The sequence below is a fragment of the Sus scrofa genome, chromosome 6 (assembly GCF_054392235.1).
Source record: "Sus scrofa isolate SSC_HxYL_T2T_F1_AM1 chromosome 6, Sscrofa_HxYL_maternal_Yorkshire_Landrace_v2.0, whole genome shotgun sequence".
In the NCBI taxonomy this organism is placed as follows: domain Eukaryota; kingdom Metazoa; phylum Chordata; class Mammalia; order Artiodactyla; family Suidae; genus Sus; species Sus scrofa.
In genome coordinates this window covers 106,114,240-106,139,701 of record NC_139388.1, presented here as the reverse complement: position 1 = coordinate 106,139,701, position 25,462 = coordinate 106,114,240, and the positions used below count along the sequence as shown (strand labels likewise).

Genomic DNA, 25,462 nt, shown 5'->3' with positions numbered 1-25,462 from the left:
TTTTTAGACAAACAACACTAGAAATTTTTAGGGTGCTGAGAGCAAACATAACTCCCTGAAAATGTAAAACCAAGACTTTCAATAACTTCTCTTGATCTGATCCAGTTAACAGATCGGTTATTAGAGTTCCGTTGGATTAAAATGACAATGAACCCAAATTTTGATTAGTTAAAGCAAAATCTGCAGCACCCTCTCCTTGGCTTGTCAGTTATAGCCAAAAGAGCTGCATTTCCAAATCATGGGAGTTTCTGGCCCCATTCCTACCTGATAAGCAGCGAGATGAAGGAATCCCACAATCAACACCAGGAGGATCCTTAACTCTCCAAGAAGAACTGAGCCACCTTGACCCGTGATGTACACGGAGCTTAGTAACTAAGTAGCTTCAACTGAGCTAGCAAAAAAGAACATGCTTTCCTACGATACAGTTTATAGCCATTTACTTTGTATTATTTGTGGTCCATAAACAACAGAAAAAGACAATTTCCCAGCCTTCTGGGTTTTCTCAGCAGACAAGCTATATGCTTATCACGCCTGGTTTGAGTCTTTAAGAGAACAATCTAGGCAGGCGTCCCCACAGAAGTGCCTCTGGGGATCAGAGCGCTGGACTCTGCAAAGCAAATGAGGCTCTTCACACCCTCCCTGGCCCCGCCGGCTCCCGGGGAGCAGTTTTCTCTGCAGGTGGTGGAGGGCTGCTGAGGGGCTGAGGGTCAGGGGCGAAGAAGCAGCAAGCAAACACCAGACAGAAGCTGGGCCCAGCAGAGGTTGCCACAGCCCAGAGCTCAAGACGAGGGCTCTCGGAGCCCAAGAAGACGGGACTTCTGCTGTGTGTGTGTGTATGTGTGTGTGTGTGTGCGCGTGCATGCGTGCAAGTGCATGTTTCTGCCTGGTGACTGGACAGCAAAGACATTACCCGGCCTGCTTTGTGGTTGTTATCCAATCCTGACTTGGTAAATCAAGAGACAGAGGGTAAGAAAATGCACAAATAAAGTTATATCATGGATCTATGACAATTTAGAAGTGACTCTTTTTTGGTATTAGTTGAGTGTGTCTTTTCCTAATACATTTGACGTTAAAGGTTGTGTCTTAAATAGGACTCTGCACAAGTCTCCTTGAACTGCGGGTAAGTACAAGGTACAAGCCACCTTCTGTCCGCAGGAGGCTGCCCGTCACTTGGGGTGACCACTGGCAGGAAAACAAACACACCCCCTCTCAGGGGAATCTAGGGACCAGACGCTTAAGAACTATTTTCAGTAATAAGACATCTTTACTTTGGCTACAAAATGAGTGCCCTCTTGGTTACTTTTTGATGATGGAGAGGAATGTAATTATGGCTTAACTTTTCTATGCTGCTGATTAAAGTGATTTTTATTTCTTTTTTCTGTTTTTCTTTTTAGGGCTGCACCTGCAGCATATGGAAGTTTCCAGGCTAGTGGTTAAATCGGAGCTATGGCTGCCAGCCTACGCTACAGCCACAGCAATGCCGGGTCCAAGCCACATCTGTGACCTACACCACAGCTTGTGGCAACACCAGATCTTAACCCACGGAGCGAGGCCAGGGATCCATCCTGCAACCTCACAAACACTATATTGGGTTCTTAACCCTCTGGGCCATGACAGGAACTCCTAAAGTGACTTTTAAAAGACAGCTCTGTACTGGGGGAGATGAGGGCAGGCATCCACCTCCTTCAGCCTGAAGCTTCCACCACTGACTCTCAGACGGCATCTGGGTCATGGTGCTGGCTGGCTTCTGAGAACCACGGTCCTTGCTATGCTCCCCCTGGCATAGGCGGCACACGGGGACGCTGGGGAGGGCTATAGCTCATGTACACACATTGCTGATCTTTAAAAATAAAATAAAGTGGGACTGGACTGTTTTTAGAGTGAATGACAAGCTGTTAACTTTTATGGGTCACTTAATCATAGTTTCAGATCCCTGAGAAGGGAGAGCTGGCAGGGCGACTTCCAGAAACCATGGGCCACACTTTTCAAGTCTACCATCTTCTTCTCAGGTCCCAATTAAAAGTCACCTTGGAGCTTCCATCATGGCTCAGCAGTTAGCGAACCCAACTGGCATCCATGAGGTTGCGGGTTCGATCCCTGCCTTCACTCAGTGGGTTAAGGATCTGGTGCTGCCGTGAGCTGTGGTGTAGGTTGCAGATGTGGCTCGGATTCGGAATTGCTGTGGCTCTGGCGTAGGCCTGTGGCTACAGCTCTGATTAGACCCCTAGCTCGGGAACCTCCATATGCCATGGGGGTGGCCCTAAAAAGACAAAAAAAAAAAAAATCCACCTTGACTTCACTGAAAAGGGGGAGCTTAAAGACAAAGTTCAGAAGAGAGCACCTTTTAAGGCAAAAGGGATCCAAACAGCCTTGCCATCATCCCTTATCCTGTTTTCACTGTTGTGTTTGGCAAATAAATAATCTTAGCCTGAAAAAGGACGGTGGACTGGGTCATGGGGAGAGTCTAACATTAACAGAATGATGACATGTTCGCCAATCTCCCCATTTAGAGGTCACTGTTAAATTCTTGTCAAAAGGAGCCTTTTTCTGTAGACCTCCAGCTGATGCTTTACCTCCGAGTCTGTCTTTGAAGAGTGCATGTGCGAAAGTGCCTTTCGGAGTTCCCGTCATGGCTCAGTGGTTAACGAATCCAACTAGGAACCATGACGTTGTGGGTTCGATCCCTGGCCTTGCTCAGTGGGTTAAGGATCCGGTGTTGCGGTGCACTGTGGTGTAGGTTGCAGACGCAGCTCGGATCCCACGTTGCTGTGGCTCTGGCATAGGCCGGTGGCTACAGCTCCAATTAGACCCCTAGCCTGGGAACCTCCATATGCCCCAGGAGCGGCCCAGGAAATGGAAAAAAGACACACACACACAAAGTGCCCCTTTGAATCAAGTCTACCTGTTCTAGCACAACCTGTAGGTTGCACAGCGTTTTTATTCTGCTATTTCCTTTCACTGTGCCCTGTACATGGCCAGACCCACTTTTGATTTTCCATTGTTATTATATATAAACCTCCCCATGTGTCTGACTTTCAGGGACCTGCTCTGCTAGGTACAAAAGCCCCAGTCAGAGGTAGGTTAGTCTACATAGGTCTTAACTTTTATTTTCCTGGAAAGCTGCTTTAGAGAGGTGGCTCTCCAGAAATAAATATAATATTTAAAAATAAATTGAGTTTTGGATGAAATGAAATGATCAAGTTCAAGGAATCAAACACCCTGGAAAATTGCTGCTAAGGTCACTCTCCATCTTCCCTTGCAACCTTCAGCTTTAATATCCCTTTTCCAAAGCATATCCACTTGCTGCTCTAATCATAAGGCTAAGAAAACAGTGTATAAAAACACAGGCTGCGGTCACCTAGTTACTTGTGGTCAGAAGAATGGCAAAGCAATTACTGCCTATCTGGACAAATACATAGTCCTTGGGTAGGAGCCTGGGGCCAGAAACAAAGAAAACAACTTCAGTGATGGTTCTGGAATGTGCGCCCAAACCGAAAAGTGTAATATACCATCCAACGTATTTTTAAGCTATTAATAAGACAGGACAGCTGTTGAAAGTCTTACACAGCACATAAGTTGTTCAATAAAAAATTTTCAAAGAGTTAAAGAGGGATCTTTTAGAGGATAAACACTGACACAGGAAAGAATAATTTAAAAACTGACAATATGAATGTGACCAGCGCTGAGCTATGAATTCGCCTGTTTTAGGTGCATGTTCCCAGGTCCCAGCCTCAGTGTAACTCAGAAGTTGTTTAAGGTCTATACGAGCTCTAGGAGCCACGGGGAGATGTACCTTTCCCTCGTGCCGTACGGTGGCGACAGGTGTGGCTTCCTCGGCCTTTTTCCGTCTCTCCTCCTCCTCGTCCCGCTCCTCCTCGGCCTTTTTCTCTGGAGTCACAGTGGTGATCAAGTTGGTCTGAGAGATGCCCTTTGTTGTGGCGTACTGGCCCGTACCAACCTCTGCAGCGGACACAGAATCCTTCATGTACATTTCATGGTTTTCATTCACTGATGCTAAAGGCAAATACAATTGAAGAAATAAAGTCCAAACATAGTTAAGTCAGAAGACAGATAACCACCACCAACGGTCCCATCATAGAAACAAATACCCCCACAAAATACCAGGTCAAAAGACAGGTCAGCACTGCAGATACGTTCATCTGAGCAATACCTTGGGCTTGTCCACGCTACTGATAATGGCGTTTAAACATGATTTCAATGCTCATTTCTTGAAGCCACTGCACTAATTTCCAGCCACTCTCAGGCTTTCTGGTGAGGATGTGTGAGGGTGGATGTGCGCGGGACCACGGGGTGGCGGTGTGGGGCATTGGGCTGCCCTGAGTCTGTTAGCTCACAGCATGACCAGCAGCAGGGCACCAGCATCAGACATTTAGGGGCAAGTCCCACAACTAACAGCACTTTCAGTGGACAGACAACTGCTCCAGTGCACCAGTGCACTTGACTTTTTTCTTTTTTTTTTTTTTTGCTATTTCTTTGGGCCGCTCCCGCGGCATATGGAGGTTCCCAGGCTAGGGGTCGAATTGGAGCTGTAGCCACCGGCCTATGCCAGAGCCACAGCAACGCGGGATCCGAGCCGTGTCTGCAACCTACACCACAGCTCACAGCAATGCCAGATCCTAAACCCACTGAGCAAGGCCAGGGACCGAACCCGAAACCTCATGGTTCCTAGTTGGATTCGTTAACCACTGCGCCACGACGGGAACTCCCAATGTGCACTTGACTTTAAACAAGTCTTTGGAAGTGCCCCTCATTAAGGACCACTGAGATGATTTTATTATTACTGTCACTGCTACTACTGCTATTACTATTACTAGTGGTTGAAAAGTCCACCAGTCCTACCATATAAAAGTAATTATATAAGTAATTATAAAGAGTAACCATCTTGGCAGAGAGCATAGAATTCAGGTGGCAAGTGTGTTCAGTGCCAAGTGCAGAAGTGTTTTAATACCTACTGCACCTTAAAAAGACTGCCACAACATGCATACATTCATTCATCTCTAGTATTTTGGGAAAACAAGACAGACATAGTAATGAAATTCATGCAAATACAAAGCAGGCAAACACGAGGTAGATTGCCCAGCCTTTTGTCCCAGATAAAATGTCTTAGTGAAACAGATGCTTACTTCAGCTAAATTTTTGAAGTTTGGTACTCATCCTTTTAGGTACCATGAAATTTAGTGAAATTTAGAAAGGCTGCTTTTCATATACGGAGCAGCTAGTCGCAGGAAAAATACAATCTGCTTGTAGATCTTCAGAAGTTTTCAACATAAATGTAAGAAAACAATTCTGAAATCCTTTTACTAGGAAACCATTTTACTAACATGCCTTCACTAAGATATTTTACATCTCTTCCCACTGATGGCAAAGCTCATATGAGACACAGTTTCCTAAAAGGCCAGTTAGGCTGCTTTATAGACGATTCCACCTTGCCCAAAGCAGTTCCTATTTCCACATGCAGCCATGGCCCCAGCGCGGCAGCACAGAAAACATATGAAAACGGGCAGGACCCCAACGGGAGAGATGGCACGTACGAACATCACTTTCGGGCAGGGAGAGACAGCACGGTATTAGTACACTGAGTTCACGACTGTCTTCTGTCTTCTCAGCAATCATTAGCACACAGAAGGTCACGAGGAAAACAACATTCACAAGCAATGTGCCCCCTTGGGTTCACATCACTGAACAAAGTGGATGACATTCAGGGAAAAAAGGTGTGATTCTGCACAAGTTCCTCTAACACTGACTTACAGGAGACACGCCTAGTTTACAGAAACTCTTTGAAGGACAAAGAAGAGCAGATGAGACAATGCCGGAGCACAGTGTCAACATTAATTCAGAAGACTCAATACAGTCCTAATCAACAGTTTTCCCCAAAGTTTGGCTCTCAGTTCGATATTCTAAATATGAGAAACTTAGAGAAGATAGAGAATGGTACTTGACTTTCCAGGCCAGCTCACAGAAGCCTAAAGGATAATCATCAATATATGGAGATCATTATAATTATGTCTGTAACAAGGGTGCTTTCACCTCCATCTGCAACATTTCACCTTTCATCTGTAACAAGAGCGTTTTCACCAGAGTCTTATATGCTCTTTGCAACAACCTTGTGAGAGGTGGTCCTGATCCTGTTTGACAGGTGATGACTGAAGTCGAGACCCAGAGACTGTAAATCATTTACCCACCGAGGTACAGACAGAGGGTCTGGGATGTTGGTGTGAATTTATCTACACCAGGTGAGTTTTCTTTCCACTTCATTAATTGATAATAATAATATAGCACTAATCACACAACTTTTGACAGCCTCTATAAATGGTTGATAAAGTATCCACCAGGACAATACCGTCTTTTAAATCAGGGGATTCAGGGAATAGCTGCCCCACCAACCGCATAGAGTTTAGAGAAAGGGAAGGAGCAGGTGGAGGAGGAGGTCAGGAGGAAGGTGGGCCCCAGGCACTTATTTATTTTTATTTATGTTTTTATTATTGAATCATAAACACATGCTAGAAACTTCTGTTTCTGTGTGCACAGGACAGGTCTCCTACAAAACATCTCATCACTGCTCTGGATCAGAAGACAGGGTCCTAAGTTAGTTAGTTAAGATCACAGTTGTCTCTTGGTACCTGCGGGGAATGGTTCCCGGACCCAGCAGATAACCCAAATCTGCAGATGCTCACGTCCAATGCAAAACGGTGTAGGAAGTACAGTGAATAGAGTCAGCTCTCCGTATCATGGGTTCCACATCCATGGATACAGAGGTTCCAATTTCCTACAACTGCCTGTTTTGCAGCAGAAAGCACATCTGCATGTAACTGTGGACAGCAAGAGAAAACTGCCAGACGGAACAGAAACCTGCTAAAAACTCATTCTTATGTCTCAAAAAGGTTATGTAAGCGATTCAGTGATTCTCTCCCTGTCGTACTCAAGACCGCTGACTTCACGGTGGAGAACATTTACACAGCAAATGTCCATCTGCTGCAGTAATTAACACCAACCAGGAGGCATTCACTTAAGAGTTCTTTGCTCTGTCATTGGAATGGCATCCTTCCTATCAGCTATCATTCACTGGCCAATAAAAGTAGCATTTTATTCATAAAATATTTTAGGAACACGTAATTTTAACTCCATTTTCTTTCGGAAACCAATTGTCTAAAACAAACCTGAGGATCACGTAAGATATGCTGGCAAGAGAACCACATAACTCCTAAGTATGCGATGCCTCTATTCAGAATGAAGGTGTCTCTTGCCAAATGCAGGGTGCAAGCTTATGAAAGCTAAGCCCATTCTCCAAGGACCATTCTTTTACACGATTTTATATAAAGCTACCAGTAACAGACATTAGATTCTCACAGGCACCTTTTCTTTGAGGGAGGGGGGTAAAACCTGTCATTCAGCCATAGACCCACAAGGGCTTCTCACTTCCTATCATCCGAGATGGCCCATGTCCACCAGAGGCTCGTGAGGGGCTCACACTATGGGGCACCTGCTAGAGGTCTTCATGCGTGGTACCTACCTCCATCCAAGCTGCGAGACATAGTGTAGCGTTTGCTGGATGAGCGCTCAAAGTAAGGGGCTGGACGATCTATCAAGGCACTGGCTCTTCTGGTCTGGGCTTGCGTTCTGCCACTATAACGAAACTTGGAACCCAAGGTGAGGAATTTCTTTGGAGGTGCTTCAGGTAACAACAGTCTAGAGAGAGCAGAGGAAAAACATCAGAAAAGACTACTAAGCCAAATACTAAGGGTTGTAACTTTTTGTTCTGAAAGGCAGAGTGCTCAGTGTCCTACAGGTTTAACACCCAAGATGCCAGTCAATGGATCTGATTTTAGAAGAAAAAAAATCAATTCACACAGTGCATATCAACCTGGGATGCTGTAGACAGGCTACAAGCAAAAGCAAAAACAGGAGTTAAACTGGACTAGGTGAACTTTCTCCTATGTAACTGGAGCATATACAGCTCCATAAGCTCAGAGCAATGAGCAATGGTGCTGGTGTGAAGAACAGTGGTAATTTCTTGTCGTTTTTTGGAGACACAAATCTGATGGCCTCAGTATTGCCTGTGAGTAAAGGAGTTGAGGGTATTGAGAAATTAGTCGAATAGGAGGCAATGGACTGGACATCTGGAGCGGACATCCTACAAAAATAATGGAAAGCCGCTAAAGATAAGAAAGGGGAGGGGAGGGAAATACATGTAAGACAAATTAAGGCAAATCCTCCACATTTAGCCAGCAGTTCTTTTAGGATTTATCCGGAAATCTGGTGGCAACGGACTTGAAGGAATAGAAAGGATCTCGTTTCTAGTTTTCTTTCTAAGTCTTTTTTTTCTTGAGAGATTCCGATTTTTCTAATTCCTCCTCAGGGAAAAACCCAAATGATCTCTACCTACCTGAAAAATGTATGGTGTTCTACACACACTTTCCATAAACGCTTGGCAGCGCGATGGTTTGGCAGCTTAAACCCAATGGTGCTTTCGAATTGTTCAAACTAAATTAAAGAAAAAAATATTGAAGAATAGAGCGACCTTTAGAATTGCAAATAAAAGCAAATACAAAAAAATCAAAATACCACTCACAATTTTTTCTTTACCCCCTAAATCAAGTGCTATATGCAGATTTCATGCTAGATACCTACATTCATTTAAAAATTCATTTAATTGGAGTTCCCGTCATGGCGCAGTGGTTAACGAATCCGACTAGGAACCATGAGGTTGCGGGTTCGGTCCCTGCCCTTGCTCAGTGGGTTAACGATCCGGCGTTGCTCTGAGCTGTGGTGTAGGTTGCAGACGCGGCTTGGATCCCGTGTTGCTGTGGCTCTGGTGTAGGCCAGTGGCTACAGCTCCGATTCGACCCCTAGCCTGGGAACCTCCATATGCCGTGGGAGCGGCCCAAAGAAATACCAAAAAGACAAAAAAAAAAAAAAAAAAAAATTCATTTAATTCATTTAATTCATTCATTAAAGAAAACCTCTTGATATCTATTTTCTTAAAATGCTGCAGGTAATGTAACCACATTATACATGCAGTAAATATTTCATGTATAAGGACGAATCTTATGAAAAGTAAATGCAAAAAAAAAAGGTTATTTGTATTTCTTCTGGAGATCAATTTGTTCTGATCTGACTTCTTTTTTTTTTTAGCCACACACATGGCAAATGGAAGTTCCCAGGCTGGGGGTAGAATTGGAGCTGCAGCTGTAGGCCTACACCACAGCCACAGCAACGCTAGATCCAAGCCACATCTGGGACCTATGCCACAGCTTGCGGCCACGCTGGATCCTTAACCCATGGAGCAGGACCACGAATTGAAACCTGTATCCTCACAGAGACAATGCTGGGTCTTAAATCTGCTAAGGCACAATGGAAACTCCTGGGTCTGATTTTTAGGGCTTATTTTCATGGTTTCTCTATGACGTCATGACTTCAACCAGAACACAAAGAAATGAATAGCATGTTTATAGTCTACAGCATTCTCAGAATGACCTTTTCTCCTTGTATCAGGTCTGGAAATATGTATATGTCCTAGGTTTTTGATGACCTGGTGTCAGATATTGATGATTTTATCTGTGTGTTCTAATATGGATTTTCATGTTAAAGGCTAACATCTCTCGATATTATAAACAGTTGTCCTTCAATAACGGAAGGGGATTGGTTCCAGGATCCCTGTGGATGCTCAAGTCCCATTTACAATATGGCACAGTGAATGCCTGTAAGCTACTCAATTCTCCAATATACTTTAAATCACCTCCAGATTACTCATAATACCTAATACAATGTAAATGCTATGGAAATGGAAGCCCGCATGCAGCAAATTCAAGTTTTGCTTTTTGGAACTTTCTGGACTTTCCTTTCCCAAATATTTTCAATACACAGTTGGTTGAATCTGCAGAAGCAGAACCTCAGGATGAGGCAGGCACATTACATAAGATCAGACACTGGGAGAACATATTTTCCTACTTTTCAGCACACAGGGGTCGAATGATACTTGATTAGCCATTGACTTCTCAAGGTGAAATATCTGACATCTTAAGTATATATACTACATATGTAATTTTTTTTGGCCACACCTGTGGAAATTCCCAGGCCAGGGATCAAACCCCCACTACAGCAGCAACCTGAGCTGCAGAAGTAACAACACTGGATTTTTAACCCGCTAAGCCAACAGAGGAACTCCCCTGAGAAATATATTTTAATATTATTAGGGCAGATACCCCAAATTTTTAAATTTTTCTTCAGCCAGAATACATTAGGCCACAAGAGGGCAATCATCTTAAATAGTAAAGGCTTCCTGACAACAGACCAGTATATAAATGACTTTCAATAACTAAAGTCATTTACAAGGCTAGGAGCCAAGGGGAGGGGCCTATGGAGCGAGGCTTGTGAGCTTTCACTATTCTTGGCCTCCATTTCTTGTCTGTTGAGGGGAACTGGGCAGGGGGAGATGGGAAATACACCACGGGTGGCTCTAAATGCAGTTGTCCACCCCAGTGTCTCTCACACGGTGCGGGGGTGGTCATAAAACTCACCACCGTCCAACAGGCCCAGTCAACCGACAGCCAGAGACCTACAGATCTTGACTAAACCATCCTCCATGTATTCATCCTGCATCTGGCACTCACCACACACTGTGCTGAGGCCGGGGTTCTACAGCAGAGTCGGCTGGCGCTCTGCTGCAAGAAGCCAGGAAGCTGTTCTTAGCACAAGGACAAGAGGGGACCCAGCACTTTTTTTTTTTCTTCTTTAGGGCTGCACTCTAGGCATATGGAGGTTTCCAGGCTAGGGGTTGAATCGGAGCTGTACCTGCTGGCCTTTGCCACAGCCATAGCCAGGCCAGATCCGAGCTGCATCTGCGACCTACACTATAGCTCACGGCAACGTCGGATCCTTAACCCGCTGAGCGAGGCCAGGGATGGAACCCATGTCCCCATGGACGCCAGTCGGGTTCGCTAACTGCTGAGCCACGACGGGAACTCCAGAAAGCACCGAACCTTAACCACTAGGCCACCAGGAAATTTCTTCCAGACTCCTCAGAGCCTTTGTGCCACTAGTAATTTCTTCTGACTCTTCTCAATCTACAAATATAGTTGTTAGAAGGCGGGGGTGGGGGGGAACCCAACTTTCTTTGAGCTTCCTTCTGCCAGAGTCAGAATCCCATTTCTTTTGTCACTTTGCTAACCACCAGCAGGAGAAACCTCTGCTACTCCACCCCCTGCTTCACTGCAACCTGCCGGGGACCCTGACTCCTTCCTGACCTCTGAAGTGTCACAAGGGACCTGAGTGTCAAGTTCAGGGCACTTTTCGTGGTTCTCATCCGAGTGTCTTCTCTGGCACATCTGGGGCTGCTGGCTGTCACGCGTTCTCAATCTCCTCTTCCTTATCTATCATCCATGCTGTTTCTGGACCTTCTTTTCTTCTCTCACTGTTTCTCTTGATCTTCCTCTGTTCCTTCTCCTTCTACCCCTCCCTCAAAAAGTGGTGTTACCCAAAGTTTTTGTCTTAGGTCCCTCTTCCCCTCTAACTTTCTGTTTTTTTGAAAACTTCTTCCGCGCCTAAGGCCTTGCATAGAAGTATAAAGCTAATGGCCCTGTTCAAGTCCTGTAATTTCTTCCTCTGAAAGAATCCACCTCCAGACATCTGTCCGAGAGGAATTTCAACTTTTTTTTTCTGAATTTCTCTCCCTTTCCTAACAACAGCATGGCCACCCCTCACGCAGACCGGAGCCCGCCGATTAGCCTGGACTCTCTTCTTTCCTCTTTTGACTCCTCCCCCTCCCCCTGCATCCCATCTCCAGGACTTACTGCTTTGGTCCTGACACCTTGCTTCAGAGGTGCTCCTTCCATTCTATTCCCACAGCCTCTGCCCCAGTTCAGGTCTTCTCACATCACATTACCAAGGTGCCGAATTTCATTCCACCATATCCATCTAGCGTGTCACACCCCAGTTTAAAAGTCCCCAAGGCTCGCTACGGCCTCCCCAGGTACTGCTCCAACTCTCCCCCTGGCTTCTCCCACACTAAGCTCATCCACGTCCATGGAAGGTTCCCGCACTTGCATCATGATGCTGTAATTCCAAGTGTGCCAGTCTGTTTCTCTGCTAAACAGAAAGTCCCTAGAGGACGGCAACAAGGTCATGGTTATCCTTCTCTTTTCAATGCCCAACACAGTGCCCGGCAATAAAGAGATGCTCACTTTGTAAATGTGTAATAAACTGAATATATTGTGGTTTTAAGTTTAACAAGTAATCTTCAGGAAAGGTAAAAAATGACTAATTTCAGGTATTTACAGGAAAAGCTTCCAGATGATTTCAGTGTTCACAGACAGGTTTATTTTTTTATCCATGTGAAACACAATTGCTTGCTTTATAGTCTGATTTTTTAAACTTTTTTATATTGAGATATAGCTAGCATATATAACTTACATACTTCAGAGGCACGACATGATTCGATGTGTATTTTGTGACATGACCATCACGGTAAAGCTAGTTAATACCCATGACCACATAGAGTTACAAATTTTTTTTTTCTTGAGATAATTACGTTTTGTTTTGATGGCTGTACCCAGGGCACATAGAAGTTCGTGGGCCAGGGACTGAATCTGAGCCACAGGTGCAGCGATGCCCGATCCTTTAACCTACTGCGTAAGGCTGAGGATTGAGCCTGAACCTCCACAGTGACTCGAGCTACTGAAGTTGGATTCTTTTTTTTTTTTTTTTTTGTCTTTTTGCTATTTCTTTGGGCCACTCCCGCGGCATATGGAGGTTCCCAGGCTAGGGGCTGAATCAGAGCTGTAGCCCCCAGCCTACGCCAGAGCCACAGCAACGCAGGATCTGAGCCGCGTCTGTGACCTACACCACAGCTCACAGCAATGCCGGATCGTTAACCCACTGAGCAAGGGCAGGGACCGAACCCGCAACCTCATAGTTCCTAGTCAGATTCTTTAACCACTGTGCCACGACGGGAACTCCTGAAGTTGGATTCTTAATCTACTGCGCCATGGAGGGAACTCCACAATAAAAATTTTTAAGATCTACTCTTAGCAACTTCAAATATACAATACAGTATTTTTTACTTGTCACCATGCTGTACATTGTATCCCATATAGCGATTTTTTTTTTTTTTTTTTTTTTTTTTACATTGCATTTTCTGTCAGTGGAGAGGTTGACTTTGAAGACAGGAGATAATTCCACACCATACCAGAAAATGTTCAGAACCATAAATGAGCTGCAATCTCAGAGCTCTGCCTCCATGATATTAACCACTAAATGGCAATTGGACATATTAATTATCTATTACACAGACAACAGTATGTATCTACTACATATTATGTCAAACCACTAAAGAGGAGATAAACTGATCATGGATGCTTTTGCCCAGGAGCAAGGATTAGGTAACAATTTTGATTCTTTCACTAGTTTCTCTGATCGGAAAAAGGGGAGAAATGTATTTGGCTGTGGAACTTGCATAATTTACACCTGGTGTTGCTTGTCCAAATCTTTCTTATACCTTTATGCACATTATCTCTAAGCTATTCCCTTGAGGGCATTATCAGATGTGGAGGACAAAGAGAGGACATGGAGAAAGAACAACAGGACAGAAAGGAAAAGAAAGCTACTCTTTTTTTTTTGCCATTTCTTGGGCCGTGCCTGTGGCATATGGAGGGTTCCCAGGCTATAGCCGCTGGCCTACACCAGAGCCACAGCAATATGGGATCTGAGCCACATCTGCAACCTATACCACAGCTCACGGCAATGCAGGATCCTTAACCCACTGAGTAAGGCCAGGGATCAAACCCGCAACCTCATGGTTCCTAGTCGGATTTGTTAACCACTGCGCCATGAAGGGAACTCCAAGAAAGCTATTCTTTATTCACAAGGATGTTGAGCAACTAAAGGTTTCTTTTATACCAAAGCCTAAAAAAAATAAAACATTATTCATGAATCTTGATTTTTCCATTAAAATATGTAGAGAAAAACCTTTCAATGAACATATGCAGTGGGGGAAAAATTAGAACAAAACAATACAAAAGAAGAGAAAATTTCATTCATTAGTCTTTATTGGACATACCTATAATAAATTCTTAAGCATCTGGATCTAACTCACTACGTCCTGCCATGTTCAGAACCTGTGAATGGGTCCCTGAAATTTTTGTTTGCTCTTCGGTACCTTTTTTCCCAACGTATGGGGTCCACTTACCTCTCCCGGCCGGATCTTAATGTAAAAGTTGTTCCGTTTGTATGAGATTTTTAGAACCTTTGGCCAGGCAAATCTGTTGATCCGTAGCCGGTCACGATATATCAACAAACCACTCGCACACACGCCCAGCATGATGTCGACTCCTTCTGAATCCTGGAAAACAGCAGCAGGACCGCTGCATGAGCATCTCACCTATTTCCATTCACGGCCAGGCCCACTATTCAAGCCACGGTGTACAGAGTCTATAACTGGCTTTCTGTAGCTCTCATCTAAAGATGAAAAGCACCACAGCCATTTAAAACATAGTACCACTAAATAGGAGCCTTTGATGAAGGTATCCCCATGGAGATTTATTTGTTGGCATAAACTCTCCTCATCTGGACTTATGCTCATGACACTGGACATGGAGAACTCAGGTGAGGGTGTATTAATCATAGTATTGATCAGAGCCTCGGTTCTTACTGCTGTGTGCCAGGTACGGCTCCAGCTACTTTACATCTATTATTAACCTTCACTAGGATTATTTTGAGGTAGCTGCTATTATTATTATTATATTTTATGGCCCCACCTACGGTCTACGGAAGTTCCGGGCCAGGGACTGAATCTGAGCTGCAGCTGCAGCCACGATGGATCCTTTAACCCACTGCACCATAATGGGAACTGCAGTAGCCGCTATGATTCCTCCCACTTTACAGACAAAGAAACTGAGGCACAGAAAGGTTAGGTGTTCATCCCAGTTGAATAAGGGCAGCCTGGTTCCAGAGGTAGGACTTTTAACTAATATGTACACTAATGGGGAGGCCCTGTCCTTTCCTATGAATATTTTGGGATTTGTTCCTTTTAAAAAGAGCCTCGACTGTTTTATATACCATTATAAAATTTGAATAAAAAATAGTTTCATTAAAAGTATGAGCATACTTCCCAAAAGGCCTCCAACACACTCACTACCCAGGGGTAGCCACACTTAACGATTTGGTTCACATTCATAAATGCTGATGCATTTAATATATGTGTACAGTGTTTTTTTTTTGTTTTTTGTTTTTTTTTGGCCGCACCCATGGCACGCAGAACTTTCTGAACCAGGGCTCAAACCCGTTCCACAGCAGTGACCTGAGCTGCTGCAGTGACAGTGATCCTTAACCTGCTGTGCCACAGGAAAACTCCATGTGTATAGTTTTTTTTTAAAATAAGATTTTTATTTTTTCCATTATACTTGATTTATAGTGTTCCGTCAATTTCTACTGTACAGCAAAGAGACCCAGTCATACATACATATACATTATTTTTCTCACATCATCCTCCATCATATTCCATTACAAGTGACTAGATATTGTTCCCTGTGCTATGTGGCAGGACCTCATCACTTATCCACTCCAAATGCAACAGTCTGCATCATGCGTATGTTTTTTTAAACACAAATGGGACTGTGTTATAGTTGCAGCTTGCTTCTGCTATGTGCACATCCCGTCTTCAGGTCACTGCCTAGGAGGCGGGATGAGGGGTCCCAGAGGTCAGCAGAGACGTCACATAAAGCTCAGGAAACGAGCAGTCTATGCCTCCTCTGGGTTGTGTTTGGGTGAAATCAGGGTAAAGCGAACATCTGTGGGGTCTGAGTGGGTAAGGACAAAGGACAGGAGGCAGTGCTGAGTGTGGGGTGCAGGCTCCACCCCCGTGTTCACTGCGCTGGAAGGAGAGGGTGCCTGGAGGCGAGCTGAGCTGACAGTCGTGGTGGGGCTGAGCCGCTCTGAGTCACTGCAGCCCCAGCAAGGGGTGGCGGCAGCGGGGCATGAAAGAGTCCAAACTGGGTCTTCTGCCTCACCCATAAGGAGAAGAGGGTTGACCTCCTATATCCTGCGGGCGCGGAGCACAAGATGAACGTTTCCAGAACCAAAAATAAATATGTTGGTCCATCTCTAGGAAACGTGAAGTTGCAAATACAATCTAATTAATTTAAAATGAAATATTTTCCCCTGGAAGCGTATCGCTCTATTAGACACGAAATTACTCTATAGAAGTGGAAGGAATATTATAATATAATCAAATTTGAGGAAATTCGAACACCAGGATCTGCTCACTGTTCATCAAGTGCTTTCATCGGTAAGAGCGGATGAAGAGCGCTAACCTGAGGCTGGAAGTCGGGGCAGGATAGCCCCTGGGATCCAGCCAACCTGCTCCCAGGACGCCGAGGGACCCCTCAGGCCTGAGCAGAAAGGTCTGTGGGGATGGATGCTCCCTGTTTTACTTTCTTTGTGAAAAAGAACATAAGTGAAGGAAATATGCCTTTGGACATATACACCCTTTTCCATTATTATCTTTTTTTTTTTTTTTTTTTGGCTGCACCCGTGGCATGTAAGTGTCAGGGTCAAACCTGCGCTACAGCAGTAACCATGCTGGACCTTTCATCTGGTGAGCCATCAGGGACCTCATTTTTTTTTTTTTGCCTTATTATTTATTTTTAAGTCACCCCTTAGCGTCTTTGAACCATAAGAAGACAGAACCCCTTTATGGGGAGGATCAGGAAGGTTCCTTTGATCTCTCCTCTACCTGCCTCTTCTCTGTCATCATTACCAGCACAGCCCAAGCAACTGTGCTGCCCTAACGCCCACTCCTCTTCCTTCTTCCCCGGACCTGGGTGGGTGGAGAGCAGGCCGTTTGTCTTAGGAACCTCCCATGTGGCTCAGCACCTGCCTAGCCTGTGTTAAACCCCTAGGAGTTTGTTGGAAGAAAAGGAAAAGGAAGAAAGACAATGTCAGGAATAAGTGGGGTTTAAAACTGGATGACTGTTTCTATTTAATGGCACAGCAACCACCACAACCACATCCACAGGACACTTCTGATACCGCGTTTTCTGTCCAAGCCCAGAGCACTGAAGCAAGAGCCTGATAAATCTTTTGTATCGAAAGCTCTAACTGCAGTCTTTCTTGGGAACATGTGTTCACCTCTCGATAAAAACACATGAATGCTCCCTTCGGCAGGCAGCACTGAAGGAAGACCTGGCCTGTTCCAGCCTATCGTTATTAAAACAAACGAGTAGACTATTTCCTTCATTTAAAATCACTGTTGTAACTTTGCCATCCTTCATTCCCTTCTGGTCCATGGGATTTCCGATATGCATTTATATCTACATCTCAGAATCCTATACGAAATAAATGAGTCTGACATTCTATTCGGAGAGACCTTAAATGACAAACAAGCAGAGACAGTCTTCCTAAGGAAAAGACAAAGCGTTTAGAATAGGGTTTCTAAAACAAAGGCCCTTCATCTAATACAACTATTTGTTCCGCATACAGAGCGGTGCTGTCCAAGATCACAATCCAGAATTTCTCAATTGGTCCCAACGCTCGGGGCCTCTTATACTATCAATAGAAGAGAAGCATCTCACTTATCACCGGAAATTAGCTCTCATTTAATTCAGTAAATTTCCGTCTAGAAATGATGGAGGGCGGCTGCATGAGAAAATGAAGTTCGTAACCAAATCATTTGTAATACTTAGTATTCAGATGAAATCCTATAACCGGCTGCATCGGCACTTCCTTAATTCTCTTTCTTTTTTAATTGGCATAATTTCAAATCACATTACCGAATGAAAAAGCAGCCATCTATTTTAATGCAGGAGCTATAGCAATGTTAAGTGATTTCGTTTTCACCAATACGAACACTGATACACCCTGAGTTGCCCTTTCCCCTAAACAGAGGCCCTCATCTTTTATTTATGTATTTTTCCTGGGCGGTAAGTGAAGCGTCGTATGTGATGCAACTGAAAAATAGCTTGCGATTCACTCACATGTCCAGGCTACCTTCATTTCCTTCTTGGTACCTCATCTTTCAGCCACGTAGGGAAAACTCTTAAGAGAAAAACAATCTTAGTGTGTGTTCTGATTTTCTTTTAAAATCCTCATCCGACCTCATACCTGGCATCAACCAGAAAATGCTCTATTATCCGAGGGCAAAGTAAGTGAGAACATATAATAATTAACTGGCAAGTAAACAGAGCGCCACCTGCTGCTGTAATTACAGGCCAATGTCAATGAGCTGCCCCCACCCCAGCATCCTCGGCCTAAGCCCCAGCAGAGACTCAGATTTTCTTCTGCCTTCAGGCCTTAGAAGTGCTCGCACTGTGTGATGCACACAGTGACACAGACCCACTCGATCAAAGCTGCGTTCACTGGACATCAAGAGTGTTTTATCCAAACTCGCTGCAGATCCACTGGCTCCCCAAACGCTGCATCCACAGAACACACAGATCACAAGTTTCCCTCCCAGGGGTCCCCAGGTTGTTGAGATGTCTGCCTGAACAGAGCCGGCTGAAACTCTCTTCCCTCTTGGCCCCAACTTGACTACAGAAGACACTTGCTTGCCTGGAAGCCTGTGAACCACACGTTCTCATGAGGCCTGGTCTGTGAAATGGTGACCATGCTTCGTAAGCCAAGTAAGGGCCAATCCAACCCAGGAGCAATGGCGTCTTGTCAGCACAAGTCAGAAGCTGCCCTTGAACTTCACACACTGGCCCTTTCAGTGCCGCTCAAGTATCAGAATCATCCCTAAGATCCCAACACGTTTCATAGGTTTTGATGATACAGGTTTTCAGGAAAGCCTGCCTGTGCCTCCACAGCACTTTTACTCACAGCTGTTCTGATAACAGACTAACAGTCCACGTGTTCTCTCTCAATGTTGCAAAGTACAGACATTCTGGAGAAAGTGTGACATGGAGTAAAAGCTGCTGCGGTATCTTACAACCTTAACCCTCCCACAGTCCAATCCCAACTTCTCTCTTCCCGAGACTCTGGAACCAAGACACAGCCTAAAACACTCACCAACCCACTAGGCAAGCTCAGCCCAGCTGGCTAATTTTTTTTTTCCCCCAGGGCCGCACCCGCGGCATATGGAGGTTCCCAAGCCAGGAATGGAATTGGAGCTACAGCCTCCGGCCTATGCCAGAGCCACAGCCACGCAGGATCTGAGCCGCATCTGTGACCTACACCACAGCTCAAGGCAGCGCCGGATCCTTAACCCACTGATAGAGGCCAGGGATCAAACCAGAGTCCCTCAAGGATACTGGTGGGGATTCTGAACCTACTGAGCCACAATGGGAACTCCCCTGCTGGTAAATCTTAACAAATTCAAAATAACCATCTTATTTCAAGAAGCACCACTGACTACTTGTCATAGTACCTAAACCTGAGAAAGCTGTTTAAACTTCATGTGAATTCACTAAGTGCCAGGTGGGTGTCCACAATAAGAGTCACACACCCACAGAAAGTGGCACATAACATTTTTGACAACTGGGTCCTGGACCCTCTTGAATAAAAACAGATAGAAAGCCTGGAGGTTAAAAAGCAAATACCTTGGCATGATGTAAATCTACCCCATACATGGAAAGCTTTTTGGCATTTTCCAAGAAATGCATCTCTGCTTCTGCTGGCGTCATTCCTCTGATAAGAAAAAAAAAAAAATGCAAAGGATTACAATGCTGCTTTTCTTTTACCTGGTGGGACAGTAACATTGCCCACTTAGCTCCCTTGCTAAGTAACCAGCAAGTTCCCAGAGAGGCGACACCAGCTGTGCCCCGGGGGAGGTGGGGGACAGGGGGAGACTCAAGGGAATAAGGAAATGGCACAAGCGGACGTGAACATCCCAGGTGGGAGCATCCGACCCAGAGCTGTACTGGCATAGAACCCGACTCCGCTCAAGTCCATCCTCACAGCACTGACATGAGTCCCCGGAGATGCAGGTGAGGAGGGACGCCCACCCGCTGGGCACAGTTTAGACGGGATGCTCGGGGTGGGGTGGGGGGGCGCCAACCTGTGGCTCTTGTGCAGCTCGATGACTTTGTCCTCCAGCTCTTTCGTGTGGTTTGGTGCAAAGCGGAACTCGCTGACATAGTCGCTGCCGCACTCGTCAGGGTCGTAGTCTCCCAGTTCTGACTGGACAGTGTAGGAGCCCAGCAGGGCAAGGGTGACGAAGGAGCAGGGCAGCCTGCCGGACACGATGTCATCTCGCAGCTGGAGGCAGAGGTAGTACCTTCCAGGAGCCAAAGGAAGGGCAGAGAGCCAGTGTTAGGACGGGGAAAGGAAGCAGGCGGCCAGCAAGTGCTCCCTGGGGGACCATCCCCTGGGACACATTTTCTAGCATCTGAATTTGGATCTAGATACAAGGGGGAAAAACTTGGCTACAAAATACAATACTTCAGGACTTCTGGGGGCAAGTCGATGTTCATCACAGAACAGGGTCTCACTGATGAAGCACTGGAGTCAAGGAAACCTCCACATGCATTCCTTTAACATTAAGGTAACATTTAAAGTCAAATAAAATCTCTGCTGTGGGGGTGGCCACTATTAACATAAAAATAGTGTTCTTAAATGCAGTTATGAGCCTAAGGGAAGTCTCATTTCATCTAGATAAAAGGTCCAGCCACAGGACCACGACAAATTTCAGGGAACTCAACATTGTGCCATGATAAGGCCGCACCACTTCCTGCTCTCCTGCTGGCAGAGTCTCAGTGTAGTAAGCATACTTTCTCTGGTCTCAAGTTCTCATTTTTTTATTTAGAGAACTTTCAGAATTCAGCAGATATGAATACTTGACACTATCTTAAAATCTGAGAATCTTGTTGCTAAAAGTAATTTTTTTTTTTCTTTTCCAGCTCAGCATGTGGAAGTTCTCGGGCTAGAGATGGAATGAGACCTATGCCATAGCTGCAGCAATACCAGGTCCTTAACCCACCGCACCACAGTGGGAACTCCATAAGTAAACAGTTTTAAATTGGGGGAATATAAAATGTTTTCTGTATAATTTTACCGGTATCATACAAATATCTCCACGCATAGCTGAATCTTTTTTTCACTTTTCAGAGTTACATGTATAATAATAACTGCAGAAGATGCCAAGGTAAGTGTGAACACTAAGGAGTTTTCACAATACTCTTCCCGGCCCAGCATGTGAGTATAATATTAAAATACACTTTGTGCCTTTCATATAAGAAATGAACTATTAATCTGTTGAAGCTGAGGACTGTGCTAAAATCCTAAGGTCCCCCTAAAATGGTTTTAAGTTGATGATATGAGTAAACTCTACATAATCCAGATAGAAAAATTTCTACACATTTCACAGGCTCTACAAACATGATACGAATGGAAAAGAATCATGAACTAAATTCCAAGTCCAGGTGCATACAGGTTCTCTAACCATAAATTAGCCACAACTAAAGATTTCCTCGGAGTTCCCATTGTGGCTCAGAGGAAACAAATCTGACTAGTATGCAGGTTTGATCCCTGGCCTCACTCAGGAGGTTAAGGATCCGGCGTAGCAGTCAGCTGTGGTGTAGGTGGCAGACAAGGCTCGGATTTCACCTTGCTGTGGCTGTGGCATAGGCTGGCAGCTTCAGCTCCGATTCTACTCCTAGCCTGGAAACCTCCACATGCTGTGGGTGCGGCCCTAAAAAAATAAAAGCACTTCCTCAACTTTACTAAAACGTATCTTTATTATTATTTTGTCTTTTTGCCATTTCTTGGGTGCTCCCTGTGGCATATGGAAGTTCCCAGGCTAGGGGTCAAATTGGAGCTGTAGATGCCGGCCTACACCACAGCCACAGCAACTCGGGATCCGAGCCGCGTCTGCGACCTACACCACAGCTCATGGCAACACCAGATCCTCAACCCACTGAGCAAGGCCAGGGATCGAACCCGCAACCTCATGGTTCCTAGTCGGATTTGTTAACCACTGCACCATGACGGGAACTCCTGAAAATGTATCTTTAAATAAAACATTATAAATTGTTTTTTTTAAAACAATGCAAATACAAAAGAAATCCTCTGGAAGCAGTTTTTACCCTTTTCCTAACAGGTCTGCTGAAATTATTCTGAATTTTATCAAGTGACTGATGCTTTTTGAGTAATCTTTCTTGAAAAGCTTACCACGGATGTAAGGCCACATGGCACCACATCACTCTGACAGGCTATAAACTCACTACCACGCACAGTGAGAAATCCAGGGAATCCAAAGCTGAAAGCACTAGAAGAAGCCTGGGACACTTAGCAAAGCCAGGAGCTTCACGGAGAGGGTTTCCCACTCAAAAAGCTCAGTCACCAGGCCAGCATGTTAGACTCTTTTTCTTTGCTTTTGGGTTTTTTAATGGCCGTGCCTGTGAAATGTGGAAGTTCCCAGGCCAGGGATCGAACTCACGCCACAGCAGGGACTTGGAGCCATAGCAGTGACAATGCCGGATCCTCAACCCTCTGAGTCACCAGGGATATCCTCCAGATTCCTTTCTTAATGTCTTCTTTCCCCAAAATGAATTAATCACTTTTCTTGCACACGCACGGCACCGAAGGTAAACTCTTAAATGTGTCTGTGTTCATGTGTATGTGTGTGTGTGTGTGACTTTTAAAAACAGCCATCACGTATCAGATTGCTTACATAAAAGTCATAAACACTGAAGACATTTTTACTCCAAGTCTTAAAGCAGGCGCACTAAGAATTGCTGTATCACTTAAGGGCGAGTCCCATCCAATTTAGCTGCGGTGGGTGGGTGACAGCACCTCCACTCAGCATGCCTTCCCGCCAGGGTCAGAGAGAGGGAAGTATCAGCTTAGCACCAAAGATTCAACTGTGAACAGACAGGATTTGGCAAATCTTCTCATCAGACACCTGCTCTCATTCCACTGCCTTTTGTTTGCCATTTCGGCGTGGATGACTCTAAGGTCCCCAAATGCGAGCATGCTCTTCTCCGGGGAATTTAAGAGATGTACAACTCCCAAACGGCCTGCCTTTTACACAGCCCACTTTCAAATACCTGGTGATGTCTTCAGAGAGCTGGGCAGGGTCTGGTGGGTAAAACTTCACATTAAATGAAAAATGCCAAGCACCGCCTGCAGAGAGGAGAGAAAAATCAGAGTAAGATCGTAGACAATCCCTTTAGACTTGTTACACGAATTGACAGCTAGAACTGTCCTAACACCAAGCCTTAGCACCTAGGCAACTTTTTAATCATCAATGGAAAATAGGGAAGTCCCTGTTCAATGAAATCCACAGGTTTAAGTCTGAAACTTTATCTAGTTTCTAGTCTTCTCCCTAATCAAATCCTTTTACCGATGTTTCTAACTAGCAAGGAAATTGACTAAGCTTCCTCCCTTTCTCAGAGACGAAGGTTAAGCCTTGGGAAGAGGGAGTAAAGTAAAGGCTATGGATGCTCCTTCATCAGACAAGTCTGGAGTTGACTGGATCTATTGCTCTGAAGTTCTGGACAGCCCACATACCAACATTACAGGCATAATCCCATTTCCTTTGTCCTTTCTGCTTCGTTATTACAGGTCAAATCCCATAATAATACATGCCAAGGGACTGTTCACGGTATTTTTATTTTATGGAAAGGTATGTTATCCTATTAGGAAACGAGCTGCTCTATGGGCTTTGGAAAGTTTTCTTCTCTCGCGGGGAAATTTCTTTTCTTTGTTTTTGTCTTTTGAGGGCCGCGCCCGTGGCACATGGAGGTTCCCAGGCTAAGGGTATAATCAGAGCTGCTGCTGCTGGCCTACGCCAGAGCCACAGCAACGCCAGATCCGAGCCGTGTCTGCGACCTACACCACAGCTCATGGCCACGCCGGATCCTTAACCCACTGAGTGATGCCAGGGATCGAACCTGCATTCTCATGGATACTAGTCAGGTTCGTTACTGCTGAGCCACGACAGGAATTCCTGTAATTCTAGTTTACTCTTGACACTACTGTACACATTACACTTAGAGGTGCAGCTGGAAGGGAAACCACCTGGGGTGCCCTTTAGATAAAGGACTTAGCATAGGATCAGGTATTCCTAGGCGCTTAGTGTCATTTCGAAACCACTCAGAAAATACTCCTAAAACATAGGCTCTGGGAACTACAAGGCATAAAATATCTGTCAATCAAATATATTTTGTAGTGATTATGTTTCCTACTGTTCTCAAAGAAATCCTTTTGTTCTTCTAAAAATAGTCTGGTTTGGTTTTACCCTCCTACTGATTCCTGTTCACTTCCTGCTAAGACGGAATGCTTGCCAATGGTGAGGTTCATAATGAGAGCTGGCTTTCCCCCAAGCAAGTGGAATTAAAATTAATGGATTAGTTATGGGAAATGGATTTACTGCTCTTTTATAATTTTTATCCACTTCAAAGTGGATCCAATGAGTCGTTTAGCAATGTAATTAAACTCATAAGAAATTCAGGGAAAACACTCTAAGTTGGAAACTAAGAAGGGAGTTTGTGGTTAGTAGATGCAAACTAGCATTTGGAATGGATAAGCAATGAGACAATGCTGTGTGGTACAGGGAACTGTATCTAGTCACTTGTGATGGAACATGATGGAGGATAATGGGAGAAAAAGAATGTATACATATGTATGACTGGGTCACTTTGCTGTACAGCAGAAATTGATAGAACACTGTAAATCAACAATCATTTTAAAAAAAGGAAAAAATGAAGTAATAAAAATATAAGGAAGTTATTTCAATGCAAAAATCCTCATTACAGGAAAGGAGGTTTCACACAATGAGAGGGTGTGGGGGCTCAGCAGCATCTGAGGTGTCTGTTAAAAAGGCCAATCCGTAGGCTCCACCCAGAGGTTTTGATTCCAGAGGTTTGCAATACGGCCCAGGAACTTGTAGTTTTAACAAACGGGCTTGTGGTTCTCATTCAGCGGGGCTTGGGGAATCACGCTTTGAAAATCACTAATCCTAACAGAATCCACTTTCCTAAGGTTAGAACCCGAACAACTACGACGTCTTCCAGGACATTATTTTGAAACAGTGGGAAAATGAAAGGAAAATACAATTGACACCACAATCAAGGAAAGAAAGCCAGTTAAATGAGGCATAAAACTTAAAATTCATGAGAGAGGTAGAAACACATCTCCCAGTACAGAATTTCATGGGAACAAATCCCTGGGAGGGGCCGGCCATGCCATAAAGAGGCTCAAAAGCCCGCACCTGCTCAGAGGTGGGCCTGGATTAGAGACAGGAAGTCAAACAGCTCAGCTGCATTAAAAAGACATTGTATAAGGGTGGTAAAGGATTTTAAATTACAAATTTATGATAATTAGAAGCTTGTGATACTGAAGAGAATGATTTTTTTGAAAAAAATTCTAATTTTAGTCTCCTCTGCCTGCCAGATCCTAACATTTCTAAATATACTACATTTACAGCATAATTACTATAAACTTTGTATCACGAAACTGCCATATCATAAACATACTCTATGTCACAATATAGTATATTTAGAAATTTTATGAT

At 44.6% G+C, this 25,462-nt stretch overlaps 1 protein-coding gene across 50 annotated transcripts in view; it reads right to left on the bottom strand.

Annotated features, from left to right (window-relative positions):
- EPB41L3 (erythrocyte membrane protein band 4.1 like 3) overlaps positions 1-25,462 on the bottom strand; it is a 191,296-nt gene that overhangs the window by 23,952 nt on the left and 141,882 nt on the right. For 31 of the 50 annotated variants that reach the window (XM_084964216.1, XM_084964219.1, XM_084964220.1 and 28 more), the window contains exons 6-12: positions 22,995-23,070; positions 20,006-20,224; positions 19,548-19,635; positions 14,204-14,356; positions 8,405-8,502; positions 7,532-7,707; positions 3,794-4,014 (exon numbers count right to left, since the gene is read on the bottom strand). In XM_084964216.1, the coding sequence (XP_084820342.1) occupies positions 3,794-4,014; positions 7,532-7,707; positions 8,405-8,502; positions 14,204-14,356; positions 19,548-19,635; positions 20,006-20,224; positions 22,995-23,070 (1,031 nt within the window). The remainder of the gene's footprint in view (positions 1-3,793; positions 4,015-7,531; positions 7,708-8,404; positions 8,503-14,203; positions 14,357-19,547; positions 19,636-20,005; positions 20,225-22,994; positions 23,071-25,462) is intronic. The other 19 variants (XM_084964217.1, XM_084964221.1, XM_084964237.1 and 16 more) reach the window with 1 other exon arrangement.